We start from the raw sequence: 17,589 nt of genomic DNA, 5'->3' as shown, positions 1-17,589 counted from the left end.
AGTGACAGAAAAGTAATTGTAAGAAAATATATATTTTTTCCATACTGTCACCAGTCAGGGTCCCTAATCACCACCACCCATTCACAGTGTCCCAGGTCACTGCCACACCAGTCATGTTGTCCCTGATCTCAGCCACACCAGTTTCAGTGTCCCTGATAACCGCCACACAAGTTACAGTAGTTGCAGTACCCCCTGATTGCTACCATGCCAGTCGCAGTTCCCCCAAATGCCGCCATGCCAGTCACAGTGCCCCTCGGATCACCACCACGGCAGTCACAGTGCCCCCCCCGATCCGTGCCTTGCCAATCACAGTGCCCCTGCAGATCCCTGCCATGCCAATCACAGTGCCCCCTGCAATCCAAGTCAGAGTTACTCTTAATCATCCGCCATGCCAGTCGCAGTGCCCCTCGATTGCCGCCATGCCAGTCACAGTGCCCCTCGATTGCCGCCATGCCAGTCGCAGTGTCCCTTGATTGCCACCATGCCAGTCACAGTGCCCCTCGATTGCTACCACGCCAGTTGCAGTGCCCCTCAATTGCTGCCACGCTAGTTGCCGTGCCCCTTGATCACCCCCACGCCAGTCCCAGTGCCCCTTGATCGCTGCCACGCCAGTCCCAGTGCCCCTCGATCGCTGCCACGCCAGTCGCAGTGGCCCTCTGTCGCCGCCACGCCAGTCATAGTGCCAACATCGGGAAATTTGTGATGCTTTCTGAAGAGCCATTCATATCCCCGTCGCTCTTCAGAGAGCATTTGACTGGCAGTGAGGAGGCGGCATACCGGGCTTTAGTCCACTATTGGTTGACTCTGGGCTACAGAAGGACAAAAGTGCATGTACTCCTGTGACATAGAAGTATGGCCAAAAAACTCTTTGGCCATACTTCCCTTTTACGGTTGAAAGGGCTGCCTCCTCTATAAGTGTTGTAAACCTCAACAGTTGCCTTTAGGCAGTACTGTTTTGAAATACAATATGTGCTTCATCTGCATGGGGTGCACTTTATAGCTGACCTCAGCTGTGTAGGAGGTAAAGTAGAACTATTGGTAAAACTTTTTTCTTTTTTCTTTTTTTTTTTTCATTATGTATAGAGTAAGGTAGGTTTTTTTTCCACAATCTGTTTCCCTTTGCAGAGATTTACCATCACTTCCTGTCTCCTAGCCAAAGAAGAAATTGCTGCAAATAAAGGGAATTCCTTGGGGACCCCCAGGTCACCAGAACTAGTGTCCCGATTGGAAGATTTCCTGTCCATTATTTTTTTGGGACAACCCAAAATTTGGAATTTTCATTTACTTTCACTTTCAACGATGATGGTAAACAGGACAAATATAGAGGGTGAATTTCCCTAACGGGGCACAGACAGCAATGAAAATTGACAGATGTTCTACCCCTCTCCACTCTATCCAAAACTAAAAAATTCATTTTGCCTATAGTCATACTATGCTCTGGGCCAGTGCTGCATTGTTGGAGGAAGAGGGTTGCATATTACCCCATACTCAGAATTTCGGGGTATTTCACTAGGCTCCAGTGGGTGAGTGAACAGGGCTGTAGGGAAGTGTGGGTAATGTAAGTAACAGCAGCATATTGGGTACGGGGGATGGCAAGCTATAGGCATATAACCTGCTACTTTGCCCAAAATGGGTATACGGATTCACTCTAAAGTGTAAAAATCGACTCCAAAAATCAGAGGGTGGCTGGCATGAGTACATGAAAGATCTGCCTATACATGTCCATCTTTTAACTATGAATTTTCTCCCCCTTTCCTTTTTAAGATGTTCACACATTAATCCTAAAATAACAGCAAACTGATATTAAAACGTATGTCTTTGTGAACAGTGTTGAGACGGTTTGGGGCTTCCTCTTCAATATTTTCCAAAAGATGCTATGCACAAATAACCATAATGATCATTTATTTTCTGTAATAACTGCACTGCTGCTTTATTCTGGCAGCCAAGCAAATAACCCTTTCCATAATATAGGCAAATAACAAACAAAATAAATGAAAGCAAAGCAGCCCTTGTAGCATAGAGGAATCCATGCCATGGAATAGCTACTTATATGATTATTTATACTTTCCTTGATTTTGACAGACAGCCATAATTCTACTTGTCACTTAATGGCTTATTACGAAGAAGCTTTTTGTAAGGTACTATTCAGCTGCAAGTAGAGCACAAAGACTGAAATATTTTTTGCATATCTTAAATCTTTCATTTCATAGTGTAATGTGCAGATGGATTTTGAAATCCAAAGGGATCAGGTGTAAAGCAAGTATTATCTGAAGTAAATTCTGTTTAAACTTCACATTTTTTGTCACTCATAGCCTGGGATGCTGTAGCTTGATGGAGCTGTTAGACATGTTTCTTTTAGAAAACAGACATTTCAGCTGAACTCTGGGGGGGGGGGAGAACTGTTTTTGGACATTTCACTGTAAGAATAAGTTACCGTTAATGATGCATGTCCCATGTGTGACTGCTGCTGCGTTTGCTATAACTTTTCTTTTTCTTTTTTTTTTTTTTACTCGTACATTACATAGTTGGGTTGAACAAAGACACGAGTCATCTAGTTCAACCAATAAAAATTTGAATAAAAATGGAGAATAGAAGAAAATATTGGGACTTTAAAGGTAGCCACTCATAACCCCCGGGAGAATTAGACTCAAGTGTTAGGATAAAAAATACTTTTTATTAAATATCATTAAAAAGTTATGTAAATAGATACAAAAAACAGATGCAATATCGGGAGAAGTTTATGAGAATACCCATGTGTATATAAATATCCTGTGATACGAGATGAGGTACTCTAGGTTCCACGGGTATCTCCAAAAATGGCAGGATCGCTACGCGTTTCGCTTGTAGCTTCTTCTGGGGATCCTGGTTAATACCAACTTCCTCAGGGGATCCTGGTCAATACCAATTTCCTCAAGGAAGGAAGTAGAAATGGAGCATCTGGAGCCGTAAGATAGTAAAAGTGTAAGTGAGGGGACCTGGATACCTGTCTCAGCACAGGGGAGGTCAGAAAGCCCATGCCACGGATCTCACTCTGGAATTCCAAGTTCAGGGGTGTCAGCTGAGAGCCAGTAACACTTGTTACTCACAAAAGAATTAATGAACCCAATTCCCCTATATGTAGAGGATGGTCTGTCTGGGTATTTCATGCTGTTGAAAAAAAAAAAAAGGAAGCTGGTACTCTGGTAGTTCATTGAGAACTGCAAGCCATCAGCCACAACAGGTGACTGTACTCTGTGAATGAATGATGCGGCTGTGTGGGCTGCGTTCTTTTTGAATTCTGGCAGTGGGTTCAGAGAGAAGATCCCCTGCCAACTGCCACAGGAAGGTGGGGGATCGAGGGGAGATCAGGCAGATGCACCCACATCACAAAAGGGAACTCATTAAAATAAGACAGGTTCCACCATACTCCACAAGGAGGTTCTGATCATGAGCACTCAATCTGGAACACTGGATTTTATGGCTTTAAATTGGTGGTAAAAAGTTGTACTTTTTCTATGTGACAAATATATGCATTTTGCTAATTCATGAAATAAATAAACCGTCAATTTTGGGTGTCTTATGTTCAAGTATAGTATCTTTATCTGTAGGCACTGTTTGAATCAAGATCTAAAGTTTGCATGTTTAAAGGGTAACCTTTGGGAACATGTTACATGTTCCACCAATTTTTAGGGTGGAACATGTAACATGTTCCCAATGCTGCAGCCACTGCCCAATTATCCCCCTGTGACTTGAGAGAAGTTTCCTGGACTAGCTGTCACTTTTTGAAATCCGCTCCGCCCACACGGCCACATCATTCATGCACACAGCTCTGTGTTTGAATGAACTACAAGCCCCGCTGTCGACTTGTAGTTCTCAATAAACTACTATGGCACTGTCAGTGTATCTGCTTGCCCTTATGGGATGTACGGGCCCACAAATACTCTGACAGACCTGCCAGAGACTTGGCATGGCACCGGCGATCAATGCTTTTCAGGCTCCAACAAAAAATAATAAATGCACATTTTTTACCTGCATTTTTTTTTTTTCTTCAGAAAAATTAATGTTTCCTTTAAATATGTTGAAAAAGCTGGGATGTTGAGTCTTTCGGAGCATCCTGCCCTAATCTCCTTAGAGTAAATAACTGCAGTAATTTGCATTGAGGTTATAGGATGTATATTTTTAATAGTAATGGGAAGTGACTGTTTTGCTACATATCTAGTAGTATCAGATATATACTTTTAAATTCTGCCATCGATTTCTCAGAGCTTCTTCATCAGACTAAATACGTCATAAGCTCTGGCAGGCCCCATGTCCTCTTAGAGGTAACACTTCTAGAGCATCACATACAAGTGCAATACCTTAGTGAATAGAAATCTGTTGTGTTAATTACATTCAGCAGGGGGGCTTGGTTATGACTTTAGTCACACTCCAGTTACACAAAGTCAATTTTTCTTGCAATCATTCTGTGAAGCTAGACTACATACAGTAAATGTATGGTTATGTACAATTGCCAGTGATGAAGGATATATTTGATTAATAGAACTTTACCACATTTTGTTAATTGTACCAACTGTAATTCCGAAAATAGTCAAAATGCTTAGATAGTTATGATAAGAAGAGATACATACTGTATATAAAAGAAAATAGCAGTTTCTATGAAGAAAATATGCACCCACACCACTACTCCCTAAAAAAAAAAAAAAACAACTAAATATAAAGGGTTTCTGTTGTAAACAAAGTGTGCCATTTAACCACTTCTGAACCGGAAGATTTTTCCCCCTTAATGACCAGGCCATTTTTTGCAATTCGACACTGTGTTCCTTTAACAGACAATTGCGCAGTCGTGCAACGCTGTACCCAAATAAAATTGATGCCCTTTTTTCCCACAAATAGAGCTTTCTTTTTGTGGGATTCAATCACCTGTGCAATTTTTATTTTTTGCGCTATAAACAAAAAAAAAGCGGCAATTCTGAAAATAAAAAAAACAAAAACATTTTTCACTTTCTGCTATATAACATTCCCAAAAAATAATTTTTTCATAATTTTAGGCCAATTTGTTTTCTGCTACATATTTTCGGTAAAAAAAATCGCAATAAGCGTTTTTTGATTGGTTTGTGCAAAAGTTATCATGTCTACAAACTAGGGGAAAGATTCATGATGTTTTCATTTTATTTATTTTTTACTAGTAATGGCGGCGATCTGCGATTTTTAGCGGGACTGCGACATTGCGGCGGACAGATTGGACCCCTAACTGACATTTTTGACACTTTTGGGGGGGGGGGGACCAGTGACATTACTACAATAATCGGTACTAAAAATCTGCACTGTTTCTGTACTAATGAAAATGGCAGGGAAGGGTTAACCCAGGGGCGATCAAAGTGTTAAGCGTGAGCCTAGGGGGTGTTTTCTAACTGTGGAGGGGATGGGCTTGTAAAATCAATACAGAGACCTGTGATCCTAAATAGGAGGAACACAGGAGCTCTGCCTTGTTTGCTGAGAGAACAACGGTCTGCTGTGTTTACAACAGCAGAGTTCAGGAAGATGGGTGTTGGGCGCTACTAACCAAAAAGGGGGATCCACCACAAGGAGGGGAGGGGGCACGGGGATATCCGCCAAGTCCTCTTGATGAACTGTCCAAATGGCCGACTACAAGGCAGCACTGGCGGTAAACTTCGGAAATTCCGCTGACAGGAGTAAAAGGGAAAACAGGCGCCACTGTATTAAGCCAAAAGTTTATTGCACACTAATCACAGTAGTAACTTACATAAAGGTAAACACCAGTCCATGTAGGAGCATCTGTTCCGCACTGTCCGGCCGTCCACCAGCCCTGAAGTGATGTCGTAGGAAGCTAGTCCGAGGAGCTGGTTTCGCCGGAAGCCGCAATGGAACGCAGGCTACCGGAAATGACGCGACGCGTGTCGGAGCATGCGTACTCGGCTCCTTCTTCAAGTTTACAACAGCAGACCGCTGTTCTCTCTTCAAGTTGAACGATCGCGGGTGCCCAGCGGCAATCGCGGCCGCTGGCTCCGTGGATCGGCTTCCCCGCTGGCGAGTGGGTGCGTGCGTGCCCCCAGGATCGCTCCTGTGGACCGCTGTACAGGTACATTGATTTTCGGGAACCTGCCAACCGGGGAACGTATATAGGTGGCGGCTGGTCGGCAAGTGGTTAAGTATTACTAAAGGCAAAATTTGTTTTTGTTTTTTTTAACTTTTGGATAGAGTGGAGAGGGGACTAGAACACCTGTCGGGTTTTTATTGCTGTCTGTGTCCTCAGCCATTTATTTCTTCTCTAAATCCTGTTTATCATTATCTACAAAAGTAAAAGAAAATCCCAAATTTTAGGTTGTTCCCAGTCCAGGAATAGTTCTGGTGACCCTTTTTGATCACTTCTCATTTTGAGGATGGGGCAGGAAGTGAAAGGAAATATCCCCAATGGGACACAGAAGACAAAAAAATAAAACCTCTTACAGGATAGCGTAAAAGAGGATTATTCTTTTTCACTATCCAAATTGCTTATTGCCTTTAGTTCTATTTTAATGTCAGTAAATGTATTGAGATTGACTCACTAAAGCAGGGGTACTAAATTGAAATTCACAGAGGTGCGCTTAGTAAAATCTTCTTCCAGCAGATTCCCGAATCACATGTTTGTGATACGATTCAGATCCTTTACGACATAGCACCCTCTCCTCTTAGGCGTTCCCATCGCTGCAGCTGGGGAATGCAGGCGTAATTGCACATGTTCCCAACCCACAGAGGCACACGCCACACTTTAGGACATGCGTGCGTCAAACTGCTTGGTGCTGTGCAATTTTAAAAAGGGCCAGGGACTTGTTTCCCCGCATTTCTTATGAGTAATGCAGACCATTAAAATGAATGGGCTGACCTACCTGTGACATGCGCAAGCACAGATCTGAACTGAGCCCCATATCACAACTCCATCCTTGCATCCGTTCCACAGTGTCCACTGCACATCACAGTCCCTACCCTTCACATCCAGATTTCCCCCTTCACAGTAGTGTTCTCGTGCCCCCCTTGACATAAACACCCTCCAACAGTACTGTCCTCAGCCTCCCCATTACAGTACTCATGGCCCCCATTACAATCCTTGTAGTTGTTGCCCTTTTTTTGTCTTCATCTCCCAATACAGTATTCAGCTCCCCCTCAGTACAGTTTTCAGCCCCCCCCCCACTGTTGTCAGCCCCCACATTACTGTCCTCAACCCCCCCCCCTCTATTACAGTGCTTGACTCCCCTACATTACTATCCTCAGCCCTCCCCCCCATTACAGTACTCAGCCCCCTTATTACTGTCCTCATCCCCCCAATTACAGTACTCAGCTCTCCTTTACAGTACTCAGCCCCCCTATTACTGTCCTCATCCCCCCCAAATACAGTACTCAGCTCTCCTATTACTGTCCTCACCCCCCCCCCCCCAATTACAGTACTCAGCTCCTCTACTTTGTCCTCAGCCCCCCAATACAGTATTCAGTTCCCCCCCACATTACTGTCCTTAGTCCCCCCCCACATTACAGTCCTCAAGCCCCCATTACAGTCCTCAGCCCCCCCACATTACTGTCCTCGGACCCCCCCCCCCATTACAGTACTCAGTTCCCCTCATTACTGTCTTCAGCCCCCCCCTCCTTACAGTACTCTACCCCCCCTCCTGACATTACAGTACTCCCCCTCACATGACAGTGCTCAGCCCCCACACACATTACAGTACTCAGCCTCCTCCTTGCAGTACCCAGCACCTCTCCCCCTTCCCACATTACATCTCCTCTACCTTACACAGATGGGAGGCACAGCAGGTCTGAATGGAGGACGAAAGCTGCAAGCTGGTGATTGGTTGCTTGGACTTCCCTTCATCTTCAATCAATCACTGGCTTGTTTACCTTGGGCAGCTCCTGCCCTCCCTCCAGATCTGTCCCGCCTCCCACTGTCGGCTCTGCCAAGATGAAAGTGTGACAGCTAAGAGAAGAACAGGCTCCTAAATAGCGTGACTGCTGCGGTCCAGGTGCGAGAGTGATAGGGACCGAACCCAGACCGCAGGACGCCATTTGTTGATGCCTACACTAAAGCAATTTAATTTGTTCCCTTAGTTCACTTGAGTGAATAAATATTAATAGTGAATATTATGAATAGTGAAATATTAATAGGTTCATTCTAATTACCATCATTGCAAACGAACAGTCCCTTTCCTAAATGAACAACCACTACTCTACACAAAAACTGTGTTTTAAAGCAGTCTGCATTCTTTAAGCCAGCCATAGATGGTTCAAATCTCAGCAGGTTCAGCAGGGACCAGCCGAGATGCGAACCATCTATGGGGTGGCTGAATGTACCCAAGTTGATTCATCAGTCGACTTGGGTACAACCTGCATGTCGGATTTTCGGCATGCAGTTATTGCCAGTGGCTATAGCCACTAGCAATAATCACGGTGTTCTCCCGACAGGGACACTTGGTTTCAGTAAAGAAAATTACATCATCTATGGTTCACCTTTGTCCAAATGACCACCTACATATCTCCCATTTTCCTTGGCATTTGTTTACCTCTAGTTTAGAGTTCTAAAATATTTACAGTATCTCACAAAAATGAGTACATCCCTCACATTTTTATAAAAATTTTATTATATCTTTTCATGTGACAACATGCTACAGTGTAAAGTAGTGAGTGTACAGCTTGTATAACAGTGTAAATTTGCTGTCCCCTCAAAATAACACAACACACAGTGAGTACACCCCTAAGTGAAAATGTCCACCCCTAAGTGAAAATGTCCAAATTGGGCCCAATTAGTCATTTCCCTCCACTGTGTCATGTGACTCGTTAGTGTTACAAGGTCTTAGGTATGAATGGGGAGCAGGTGTGTTAAATTTGGTGTTATCACTCACTCATACTGGTCACTGGAAATTCAACATGGCACCTCATGGCAAAGAACTCTCTGAAAAAAAGAAGTGTTGCTCTACATAAAGATGGCCTAGACTATAAGAAGATTGCCAATACCCTGAAACTGAGCTGCAGCACGGTGGCCAAGACCATACAGTGGTTTAACAGGACAGATTCCACTCAGAACAGGCCTCGCCATAGTCGACCAAAGGAGTTGAGTCAGGGGCTCAGCGTCCTATCCAGCGGTTGTCTTTGGGAAATAGACGTATGAGTGCTGCCTGCATTGCTGCAGAGGTTGAAGCAGTGGGGGGGTCAGCCTGTCAGTGCCCAAACCATACGCTCCACACTACATCAAATTGGTCTGCATGGTCCCAGAAGGAAGCTTCTTCTAAAGGTGATGCACAAGAAAGCCCGCAAACAGTTTGCTGAAGACAAGCAAACTAAGTACATGGATTACTGGAACCATGTCCTGTGGTCTGATGAGACCAAGATAAATTTATTTGGTTCCGATGGTGACAAACATGTGTGGTGGCAACCAGATGAAGAGTACAAAGACAAGTGATTCTTGCCTACAGTCTAGCATGTTGGTGGGAGTGTCATTGTCTGGGGCTGTATGAATGCTGCCAGCACTGGGGAGCTACAGTTCATTGAGAGCTCCATGAATTCCAACATGTACTGTGAAAAACTCAAGCAGAGCATGATCCCCTCCCTTAGGAGACTGGCTAAGGACCCCCAAACACACCTCCAAGGCGACCACTGCCTTGTTAAAGAAGCTGAGGGTAAAGGTGATGGACTGGCCAAGCATGTCTCCAGACCTAAACCCTATTGAGCATCTGTGAGGCATCCTCAAACGGAAGGTGGAGGAGAGCAAGGTCTCTAACATCCACCAGCTCCGTGATGTCATCATGGAGGAGTGGAAGAGGACTCCAGTGGCAACCTGTAAAGCTCTGGTGAACTCCATGCCCAAGAGGATTAAGGCAGTACTGGAAAATAATGGTGGCCACACAAAATATTGACACTTTTGGGGTCCAAGTCAGTGCACTGACTTTTCTTGCCTGCAGTTTAGACATTTATAGCTGTGTGTTTGAGGTATTTTGAGGGGACAGCAAATGTACACTGTTCTACAAGCTGCACACTCTCACTACTTTACATGGTAGCAAAGTGTAATTTCTTCAGTGTTGTCACATGAAAAGATATCATAAAATATTTACAAAAACTTTTGTGAGATACTGTATAGTACCTTAGAGCCTCACAGAAGAACTATCGGTATGTGAGAGGAGTTGCAAAATGGTGAGTGTAACGGATCAACTGGCACCCCGACTGGGTACCTCACAATCCAATAAAAAAACAAGAGTTTTACACTGTCACTCCCATACACTCCCATACAGTGTACACAATCCCTCCCCTCTGCCTGATTACATTATCATATGCAGATGAAATTGTATACAGAAACAAAATTAACCTGAACTAATTATCTAGCCATCTGGACAGAACAATGCAAGGTTATTAACATTTAACAATGGGACAAGCAGACTTCACACAATACACATCCCACCTCAATAGATAAACAATAGGACAAGACTGCCAATGACAGTTTGTCCGTCTCCTACATTGAAGTACATGGAATACACATTATCTCAATACACAAACAATAGGGAAAGTCTGTCTCTTACATTGAAAGACATGGAACAGAAGCCAATGTGATTAGCTCCTTTAATGAACATGTTCAGAATCCAACAGGAATAGTCCTCACATATCTCTCGAGATACATGGCTGACAAATATTACTGTCCCACTTGAAGTAATTCAAACCATTAAGTATCTGTCTTTCACTCACAGTGACGGGGAGTACCGTCACAGTGAGCAACTCTTTTACTGTCACCATTTTTCTATAATTCCTGTGTAGATTTTTTAGCAAACTTGTTTTATGGAAAGTATTTGTTTCATTATTCTTTTTCCTTGCATTATATATTATTTCTTGCCTTTCCCGAAACCCTCCTTCTATTTGAGAAATACAGTTAGGAGCTAAAAAAAAAAAAAAACCCATTTTTTTTCTGTTGACTGCGGTTTGGAAAACAATGCCATTTAATAAGCCACTAAACCATAAAATTGACATTTTTACACATGAGTAATATACTGTACATAAATCATTGACTCCATATCATCACATAGTTGTATTAGAAAGTAAAATGTTAAATCAGACCCATCTAGATGTAAAAGCACCGTACTGGTACATTACACTCTAAAGCAAATAAAGTGGGGTCATGAGAGCATGTGCTTTTAAATAAAACAAGTTGAAACACAGCAGAATAGGACATGCAACATTTTTTAATTCAACATTGTTTCATACAGGTCGACTTTAAACACAGTGATCCATTTTATCCAAAAATTCTATATCAACTTATAAATTAAAGCAAATAAATTGCGCTAACTGTGAAGTGAGCTGCTAGCACAAAACAACAGACAAAAAGTTGATCCAGTAAAGCAAAAATAATAAAACATGCAGCGCTAATAGACTATTACATATAAACAAACATATGCAATAACATGTGTCCAAATAAAGTCCATGGTGAGATATATATATAAATAAACATAAGTTCCAAATGTCTATAAAATGAAGGGAAAAAGTGTCCAAAAATTGTAATAGGTGATTATGGTGCACGTGGAAACCCAATACCGACAGGAGATGTTCTAAGCGCTCACCAGAAATAGAGGACCCAGAGTACCATATAGTACCTGGATCTACACAGCTTGGATGGTGTATGATGGTTAACCGAGTCCATAAAATGTCATCAGATGCCTCAGTGTAACTTAATAGCCGGTATATGCACAAGGATGGCTCCCATTCGGAAATGATTAAAATAAACCAAAAAGGAGCAGAAAATAGTGTAATACCGCTACAAATTTATTGATAAAATAAAGCAATTACACTTACAGACATCCCAAGAATAATGCATCAAAAGTACATGGGTAGGCTGTCCGTGGCGTGACCTTGACACAATTCAGCAAAACTGCCTTTTTTAAAAGGTGTAGCCAAAGGTGACACAACTGGGAATGAGTGGAAATTTGTCCAGAAGTAGAAAGTTCTTCTTGGATGGCTGTCACTGAAACAAGTGTCCCCATTGTCAATTAAACAATGGCCTCTTTTATCTGTACTAGTTGCTCCTTCTATTGGTAATAATACACAATTAAAGCAAGGTGCGCATGCCCAGGCATCAAAAAACCTAGGGACAACGCTTAAACTATGTTAGGACTTTATTGAATAGATTGGTTGAGTGTGTGTGTGTTTCACTTATAGGAAGCGGTACAATCCAAAGAGTGCTCTCAGTTGTTTGTCTTTATCTACATTGCAGCAGGTAAAAGGAGTGTACTAATGAATGTACATATACTCCTAAAAAAATCTTTCTACTGCTCCTGTTTTTTCTGGACCAGTGTCCCCATTGGAGGATTTTCCCTCACTCCAGTGACCACTTAAGCCTGAATTTTTACTCGCTTTGGTTACAGTGGGCATTAGGACAAATAGAGGGTTAATCTCCCCGGATGAAACACAAGACAGCAGTAAAAACCGGATAGGAATTTAGAGAATAATTATTTGTGGTTTTCTGTTAATTTACTTTGGTAATTGCACACTTCTGCAAAGTAGACACCCTAGTTTCTTACTGGCATTGTCTGCTTTATTATAAAAGTGATCACTGGTTTTCAGTTAACAGCATCTTAAATAGAAACCTAATGGTCAGCTCCATAACACAGACTGAAGGAGTCTTCTAAAATAATGGCTTTAATAACCGCTGTTCACTCATATTCCTAATTGTATTATCTTTTTTTTTTTTTATTATTTTACTGCTTCTGGGTACAATAATTTTAACACCCATGGATCTAGATAATCTAAAATCCACTACATTGCTTTATGCTATAGTTGATCATTTTAGTTGATATGTACACAGAGATCTTTATACACTTTATTTTATATATTCAAAATAGAACAAGACCTTTTTTATGGTTATTTTTATTTTCATTTTTATCTGTAAGTTCTTTTAATAAATTTGCTTTTGACTTTTTTTTCTTGTGGTTTTCCAGCTATTGACTTCAGGTGTAAATAGTTTTTTCAAGTAAAAGAAAAATGCCGCAGTGTATCTTATACATTAAACAGGAAATAAAAAGTGGCAGGGATGAAAATGAGAAAAGTGCTCCTGCCGTTGTGGGGTGCTTCCTCATCTTTTTTTTTTTTTTAATTCTTTTTATTAAAGTTTTGCAAAACAATACACAAAACAGAGCCGTGTGGGCATACCCAGGCTCAACAAGACAAAACAAAACCGAACCAACAAAAAGAAAAGGCAAAAAATAAAATAAAAAATAAAACAACCCCCCAGCGAGGCTGCAGCACCCAAAAAAAAAAAAAAAAAGGGTACCGTGTGTCACGGTTCTGAGTACCGACAGTTAGATGTGTACAGAATTCAGGCAGCGAGGTCCAGTGTGGTCAAGCAAGAGAGTGGTAAAAAAGAAAAATCTCAATTGATCATATCAGTCTACATAAACAGGGAAACTATACCCGGCAGCCAAGGAGACACCAGGATCCTGAGCAGGGGGCTCATCAGCAGTCTCAGTAGCTTCCATCCAAAGGTGCCAGACCTTGTGAAATTTATCGGGGCACCCCCTAAATTTATAGACGGCCTTATATAATGGTACCATCGAGTGTGCTTCCTCATCTTTAATATGCCCTATAAATGTATCTTTGTTTCACTAACATACATAGTTTGTAATTTGGCTTGGCTGCACATGGCAACAAAAAGGTGCATGTTATATTTTTTTGTAACACAGCACACTACAATGCATGGTAGTGCATTGCAGTGTTTCAGTACATGTTTGTTGGCAAGGATCATTGGGTTGCCATTTAGAATGAATGGCATTGCCTCTCACAAATGCATGGTAATGCAGTGCAATGGTGTAAACTGCTCTTAGTCACTTCCACTGATTATAATTCTGGGTGAGTTGCCAATAGACAAATGACCATTGCTTCTCGGTAGGTGTGCAGGCTTTTGGGAAGGGGGGGGAAGTCTGTCTTAATGTATCCACCATCTGCAGAGGAACAGTACAACATTTAAGGCTGTGAAATACAACAGGAATTAAAAGACCACCTCTAAAGTTCTGTAAGATACAACACTGGCTTCTTAAAACAGAAGAAATCTACACGTTCCCACTTCCAGCCCAGCACAAAACCCACAAACAAGGAGCTCAGTCTCTGCTTATGGTACCAAGTGGGTGGAGTAATGCAAATATTTCCTCTTCAGCCATTTTAGCAATCAAGCCAAGCTGTATCCCGCTGTACTTTAGAGTAGGACTCTTCAATTCCTTTTGTACCATTTAGCCTCAACCTCAATAATTAGATTATTCCCTTGTACTCACAACCCATACATCCAGTAAAGCCTTATCTTGCTATCTTGCCCCTACTTCAACCCCGGAAGGTTTTCCCCCCTTAATGACCAGGCTATTTGTTTTGCGATACAGCACTGCTTTACTTTAACTGACAATTGCGCGGAGCAAATAGAGCTTTCTTTTGATGGTATTTGATCACCTCTGCATTTTTTTTTTGTGCTATGAACACAAAAACACAACAATTTTTAAAAAATAAAACAATATTTTTTAATTTATGCTATAAAACATACCCAATAAAAAAATGTAAAAAGTCAAATTTATTCATCAATTTAAGCCAATATGTATTCTGCTACAAATTTTTAGTAAAAAATCCCAGTAAGCGTATATTGATTGGTTTGTGCAAAAGTTATAGCATCTACAAATTGTGGGATATTTTTATGGAATTTTTGTTATTTTTTTTTTTTTATTTATTTACTAGTAATGGCGTAATCAGTGACTGCAACATTGTGGTGGGAAAATTGGACACCTGACACTTTTTTGGGGACCAGTGACCCTAATACAGTGATAGGTGCTAAATAAAAATGCAGTCACTATACTGACACTGGCAAGGAAGGGGGTTAGTATCAGGAGCGATCAGTCTTAAGTGTGCTCCTAGAGAGTGCTTTCTAACTGTGTGGAGGGTAGCTTAACTGGAGAAAGACTGCGATCCGTGTTTCTGCAGAAATACACAATCTCCATCTTCCTCTCTGTCAGAACGGTGGTCTGCCTTGTTTACTTAGGCAGCCAGCTCTTCTGCTTCTCCTGTGAATGATCGGCCGGTCCTGGTGGACATCACGTCCTCCAAAGCCACTGATTGGCTCCTGCTGTGTCCATTCACAGCAGAAGCGGGTCGCCGGCAGAACGTGCGCGCGCCCCAGACCGTGTGCACTAAATCAGGTACAGCTACTGGATTTTGCGCAGGAGGGCCTGCAGTATATCTGCATGGGGCGGTCAATAAGAGGTTATTGGGGCTAAAAAGCCTATAAACGCTGTATGCAAATGGTAATACTGGCTCTTTTAAATTATAGCTATGTCTTCACTTTACACCAGCAGTTCTGGATGAATTGATAGCGAAAAGGGGAAAAAAATGTTTTGCAAGACTCCACCCACTTACCTATAAATATAAACCCTTGTTTATGAGTTTTGTGCTGGAAGTGAGGATATATAAATACCTGTTTTAGGAAATCAATGATGTATCCCACCATACACCTAAAAATAATCTCAGATGGAGAGGATGGCTTACCTTGGGTAAAGCAACATTCAGTTTTAAATAACACCATTGCCTTCTATTGTCAAGAAGTTTAGCAGGGACTGGTCTGGGATGAAATCTTATTAACTAAGTGTACCCTACCACTTTTCTGATTAACTCTTATCCCTTGTGTCTTTCAGGGAATATCTTGGAAAACAGCTGCAATCAGAACAGCCGCCAGCAGTGACTGCAAGGAGCTAACTTTATCGCTGTCACTGTCCTGTGGCGTTCCCTATCTGCTTCTCTTTATCTGGTTCATGGAGTTGCTTTCTTTTATTTTGGCTATCCACAGTTTGTGTGTTGTGCCCTCTCTTCCCAATAATATCCATGTTTTAGTAAAGTATAAATGTGAATTATTCTAGTGTTTTCTAGTTTTTCACTAATACATGGAAGGATTACAAGATCTTAATCAAAGGTCAAAGGTACTGAAACATAATAGTGGTCATTATGCATCCTGTGTATTTATTGATATGTGGAAAACAAAATTAAATGGCACATTCCAAGAAAAATCATTAGTGTCTTTGTTTTGTTTTAAAGTACTCTGGTTCCTTTGCCTATTTTATTAATAGAAATTGATTTCTATCTTTCAAGTTGCCTGTATACAACAAAAAGGGAATAGCAAGGAAGGCAGTATGAATGCAACAGAGAATTATTAGGGCAAATTACAAAAGTCTTTATAGTTTTCTATTCCTTTTCATGTGTGCTCCAAGCACTCGATGGTGGAATTACATCTTTAACTTGAATTATTAATGGTGTGTGACAAAAAGTGTTTGAAGCTACTTAAGTAAAAGTTTAACATAAAACTGATGAGATTTCTGAAGAATATCACATCGATTTTAAAAAGAACCTTAAAGCAAAGCTTTTGTAATTGAAAAAGTCTGTTCTAGACACCCTCTCGTGCCTACACTTGCCTTTATTGCTGCTCCTAAATGCTGAGATTGACATCACTGTTGTGTTCAAATTTTAAAACACTTACTTTCAGTGTTTTCCTTTCCATAATTTGTATTCACTTGCCGTTTGCTTTGGGATTTGCTTTCAAATTTGTCTTCTCCAGGAAACATGCATAAAATACAAAAAAATGCATCTATATTCTTATAGGAAGATTGCTGTTGAAATGAATAGTCTGGCAACAGGATCTCTTTAAATACCAGTTCTCCTTGTTGCAGGGAAGCATTTGACACATTATCTGCCTATCCTATCACTAGACAGAGCAGTTACATGGCTTTCCATTCACTGTGATATAGACAACAGTTGCCAGCGACTTTGCAGGGGAGGGCACAGTAGTGTCGGAAGCAGCTATGAAGGTAAAAACAAGCATCGGAGGATGCTTATAATGGGGTGGGGGTCAGTTTGGGGATTATTTATGTTGTCAGGTTTGCCTTACAGTCTTGGTTAACACCGCATTGGATACAAAAGCATATTCAACACTGTCCCTAGAGAATGTCCTACCTGCAGCTGACCACTTATCCAGCATGATGGGGGAGAGGGTAGCTGGGCATAGAGGAAAACAAAAAAAATAAATATATACATTGCATCTGTATTCACAGCTCTTCAATTTTCCTCATTTTGTTATGTTACAGCCTTATTCCAAAATGAATTAAATTATTTTCCTCAAAATTCTACAAACAATACCCCATAATGACAACGTGAAAGAAGTTTGTTTGAAATCTTTGCAAATTTATCTTATTTCCACTGATCATCCTTAAGATGCTTCTGCAACTTGTTTGGAGTCTACATAAAGTAAATTCATTTGATTGGACATGATTTGGAAATTCACACAACTGTCTATATAAGGTCCCACAGTTATCAGTGCATGTCAGTGCACAAACCAAGCCATTAAGTCCAAGGAATTCAAAAACAAACAAAGGGCGCCAGGTCAGAACAGGAAGTATTAAAAACAGTGTTTATTGCTGAGCATTTACATACAAGCAGGCCAAGATCAGTGTGATGGCAGGCAATGGAAAAGGCATGGAATCCCCAACCGTTGGTGGACTGGAGGGTGATGCGGGACCCAGGCTACTCTTATGGTACCATTGGATTTAAATTATATGCCGCAGTGAGCACTGA

General features: G+C 41.4%; 1 protein-coding gene across 1 annotated transcript in view; it reads left to right on the top strand.

Moving 5' to 3' along the window:
- Positions 1 to 16,031, top strand: part of ATP6V1H (ATPase H+ transporting V1 subunit H) — a 167,206-nt gene extending 151,175 nt beyond the window's left edge. Inside the window, exon 14 of the mRNA XM_082258604.1 lies at positions 15,663 to 16,031. Coding sequence (XP_082114730.1) covers positions 15,663 to 15,723 — 61 coding nt within the window. The 3' untranslated portion in view covers positions 15,724 to 16,031. The remainder of the gene's footprint in view (positions 1 to 15,662) is intronic.
- Positions 16,032 to 17,589: the final 1,558 nt, after the last annotated feature.

The sequence above is a fragment of the Pelophylax lessonae genome, assembly GCF_965119305.1.
Source record: "Pelophylax lessonae genome assembly, chromosome: 5".
NCBI classification, from domain to species: Eukaryota; Metazoa; Chordata; class Amphibia; order Anura; family Ranidae; genus Pelophylax; species Pelophylax lessonae.
Note: the sequence above shows the minus strand (reverse complement) of the source record. Positions and strands in the feature narration are given on the sequence as shown.